The sequence below is a fragment of the Colossoma macropomum genome, unplaced genomic scaffold (genome assembly GCF_904425465.1).
Source record: "Colossoma macropomum unplaced genomic scaffold, Colossoma_macropomum, whole genome shotgun sequence".
Lineage (NCBI taxonomy): Eukaryota > Metazoa > Chordata > Actinopteri > Characiformes > Serrasalmidae > Colossoma > Colossoma macropomum.
Window position 1 is genome coordinate 9,432,498 of NW_023494795.1, and position 3,918 is coordinate 9,436,415.

General features: G+C 41.0%; 1 protein-coding gene across 1 annotated transcript; it reads left to right on the plus strand.

Moving 5' to 3' along the window:
• The first annotated feature begins 1,394 nt into the window (after positions 1 to 1,394).
• On the plus strand, positions 1,395 to 3,167 carry LOC118816084. Its single transcript, XM_036582593.1, has 5 exons — positions 1,395 to 1,485; positions 1,694 to 1,795; positions 1,867 to 1,974; positions 2,121 to 2,210; positions 2,380 to 3,167. Exons 1-5 carry the CDS (start codon positions 1,395 to 1,397, stop codon positions 3,165 to 3,167), a joined length of 1,179 nt encoding a protein of 392 aa, XP_036438486.1.
• The last annotated feature ends 751 nt before the right edge of the window (positions 3,168 to 3,918 follow it).

A 3,918-nucleotide genomic window follows, 5' to 3' on the forward strand; every position in this document is an offset into this window, starting at 1 on the left:
ATCGAAGCGGAATCGATGGGTAAGAAATAAAAATTAATAACACATAATAAAAACAAAATGATATACTGAATAATAAATGCTTAATAAAACTATTAACATGAAGTTCAAGACACGTCTATTATAGAAAGGCATTCACAGATTCCTTCACTTTAGCTTCACTACTGAGAAGTAATACTAACTGTTGGTGACGTTTCATCAAGAATTCAGAGAAAACTGTCTCACTTTTTCTTTGAATTAGGATGTGAAGTGATGGATGTTACAGACACTGAGCCTGAAGCCCCGACGCTCACCATGCAGGCTTATTTGGATGAAGTGGACACACCTGATGACCGTCCTCTGGGTGAGTAGTGCAGATTAACACTAGATATCATGAAGAAAATCACAGCTGAACTCTTAAAATGTGAAAATGACATTTTTCTCTTTTTTGTAAGAGCAAAAGCTGAAAATATTTCATGATAAAACAAGAAAACATGACATGAAGGTGGATGTTGAACTCTGACTGAAGGTACTAAACATCCAACACACGTAACAAACTTTAGAGTCCTGAGTGCTGAACCACTGAGAGAGTCAGATCAAAGACATACAGATCAGCGACTGAGGACCAGCACTACAGCAGAAACACTGAACTCTCTGAATCTGTAAACTCTGAGCTCCAGGTGAGATTATACTGGGGAAATGCTCGGCTCTTCATTTCTGTAATTGTGGATATTTAATTCATGTTACAGTAGAAGAGGAGATCCTTGAGGTGACGGACACAGACGGTGAAGCTGAGGGGATAAAAGAACAAATGGACACTGACCTTCAGGACACAGAGACCGACAATCTGGGTAAGAAACGAAAACCATAACAAGATAAAAATCACAGAGATCTCACTTTAAAAATATTAATTCATAAAGATATACTGCAATATATTTGTTCATATTTCTAAAGATATTCATATTTCTAAAATAAAGTTGTTTACATGGTTGTTTATTTATTTCTGTTAAAGCAGGAGACGAGATGTTTGAGGCGACCCTCACTGACGCTGAGGTTGAAGCCGTTAAACAGCTGATGCTCCTTTTCGTCGACAGGATCGAGGCAGAATCGCTGGGTAAGAAATACAAATTAATAATACATAATAAACACAAAATTACACTGATTTAAAAAAAATATATATATTGATTTATAAAAGTATACTGAATAATAAATGCTTAATAAAACTATTCACATGACATTCAAGACACTTGTAGTATTACAGTCCTCCAGCGCTAAAGAAAGGCATCAGCTCATTCACTGATTCCTTCACTTTACCATCACTATTATATTATAGAGCAGTAATATTAGCTTTTGGGGATGTTTAATCAAGAATTTATAGAAAATTCTGTTCCTGTTTCTTTGAATCAGGATTTGAAGTGATGAGCTCTGCAGATGCTGAGGCTGAAGCTTCTGGACTCAACATGCAGACTCACCTGGGTGAAACTGACCCATCTAATGACCATCGTCTGGGTGAGTAGAGCACTAGATATGATGAAGAAAATCACAGTTAAACTGTTAAAAAGGTAAAACAGGATTTAATATAACAATATCAGCTCCTCCTCCTCCAACCACCATCTTCAGCTTTCACCAACTAATAATACATAATATTGCATACATAATACCAAATATCTGACTTACATCAGGATTTAATGAGTGATTCTGTCTCCTGCATGAAAAGATGTGGAAAAGACATCTGATGAAGAAGCAGATTGGAAGACCATTGAAAGTCTGATGGCAGATCTGCTGAACGATGTCCAGAGATCAGTTGACCACAGTCTTGGTGAGTAAAATAAAAGCATATATTGAGGACATAAGAAGCTGTACAGCTGCTAATTCTTTCAACATCTGAAGCAGGAAATGAGATTCACAAGGAGGCTGATGAAGAAGTCAAGGCTGATGACCTTAAACTGATGGACGTTCAGCTGGATGAGACAGAGACTACTGTCCACCAAGCTCTTGGTGAGTAATAGAAACCATAATTTATTAAGAATGGAGCAGTTAAACTCTGGCTAAGAAACCAAAAGACCATCTTCAAATGTCACAAGAACCTTCAAAAACTGAAATAATCAAATCTCTTTTTTACTGGAAAATCCGTTTTATTGCAGGAAAAGATGTGGAAATGACGGCTGATCCCGAACCCATTAAAAGCTGGGCTGATATCGTGGATGAGACTGAAAGAAACATCAACCAGTCTGGTGAGTAAAATGTCCAGATGGCACTGATCTGATCCGGGTGTCTGTGTTTGTAATTAAACAAACATGTTAACGACTTTCATTGTTTAAATATTAGTCAGAAAGTCTTTGTTCCAGGTTAGATTATTGGAGATGAGCTTTGTTGCTGATGTCTCTGATTTTTTTCTACCAGCTGAAATAGAAGACCTGAAGAAAGACGCTCCTGTGAATGAGACCAAAACAGACCAACATCAGAAGAACACCAGGAGAGGAACACGCGGCAAGGGTCGAACAATAAACTATATAAAGGACAAAGAAGAGAGACAAAATGAAGGACATGAAGAGGAGAACAGCAGAAGAACATCAGACAGAGGCATCCGAGTGGGAGCTGCAGGCCAGAGACATCAACCAGGATATGGAAAGACTAGAACACAGTCTGAGAATGTAGGAACCTGTGGAAGAGCACCGGAAACTGTTCCTCATCAGCAGAGGAGGGGACAGAGAAATCATTGGACACGAGAACATCTGCAGAAGAGTCTGCAAGCCCCTCCTGAGGAGAAGAGTGCTCCACAGATAGACATCAGAAAGAAGGGAGAACATCTGAGAACATCTAGACCAGCAGACAACCAGAGAGACAGAGGAGCCCATTCAGTCAGACAGAGAATGGATGAGTCTCGCTGGAGAGGAGCTGCCCAGTGCTGGCAGAGAGAGCACAGAGTCCAGAGGAGTGACGCTCCACAACCTCCTTCACGCAACGGAGGACGTGTGAGCGAAAGAGGAAGGAGAGGACATCCCGCTCAGCCTGCACCTTCACGCACTGACAGAAATGACCGGACCGTGAGAAAACCGCACTGGTGGCAGCACGATGACCGCTCTGTAGAGCCTGATGACGGACAGACTGGAGAGAGACACCACCATAAGAAATACAGGAATGAGAACAGGCAGTGGAAGAGTGGAAGAAGAACCAACACTTCATACTGACCACTGAAAAAAACCTTTAGAGCAGCCTGAGAAGCAAGTCAGTGGAGACATCAACAAGAATTTGGAAAAAGGAGAACACAGTCAGAGAACGCAGGAACCTGTGAAAGAGCACCTGAATCTGATCCTCATCAGTAGAGGAGGGCACAGAGAAAGGAGGAGAGGAGAGAAATATGTTATCTGAAAGCAGGACATCTGCAGAAGCATCACCAAAGCCCTCCTGAGGAAAAGAGTGCTCCACAGAAAGACTGCAGAAAGATCAGAGAACAAGCAGATGGAAAGAGAAGAACTCGGCTAGAGAACTCCCGAACCTGTGAAAGAGCACCTGGTCCTCATCAGCAGAGAAGGGCTCAGAGAAAAGAGGAGAGGAGAGAGTTGCTCCACTGGAAAGAAGATCATCAACAGAAGACTCTGCAAACCCCTCCTGAGGAAAAGAGTGCTCCACAGAAGAATACAGACTATTAACTCCACTTCTATGCTACAGCCAATCAAATCCATCTCTTAAACAGCGATCCCACCAGAGAGAAACCAGCAGAACAACACCTTTAAACCTCTAACACCAATAAAAGACTTGCCGCTCTCCCTGTTGGAGCCTCTTTTATTCACTCTGGGATCCTCTACACTCCTGTGTGGGCAATATGACAATTTTCAGCATTATCGTGAAAAAATTATGTCACATTATGTCACAAAATGTTCTTCTAAGTTGTGTTGGGAGCTGTTTTTATTTTCTAGTTTTCTGTTTTACTTTATTATT

Bases quoted from the DNA above. Each gene is read 5' to 3' on its own strand.
- LOC118816084 (XM_036582593.1), top strand. From the start codon at position 1,395: ATGAGCTCTGCAGATGCTGAGGCTGAAGCTTCTGGACTCAACATGCAG. The intron at 1,796-1,866 runs GTGAGTAAAATA...CAACATCTGAAG, and splicing joins ATCAGTTGACCACAGTCTTG to CAGGAAATGAGATTCACAAG. The intron at 1,975-2,120 runs GTGAGTAATAGA...GTTTTATTGCAG, and splicing joins TACTGTCCACCAAGCTCTTG to GAAAAGATGTGGAAATGACG.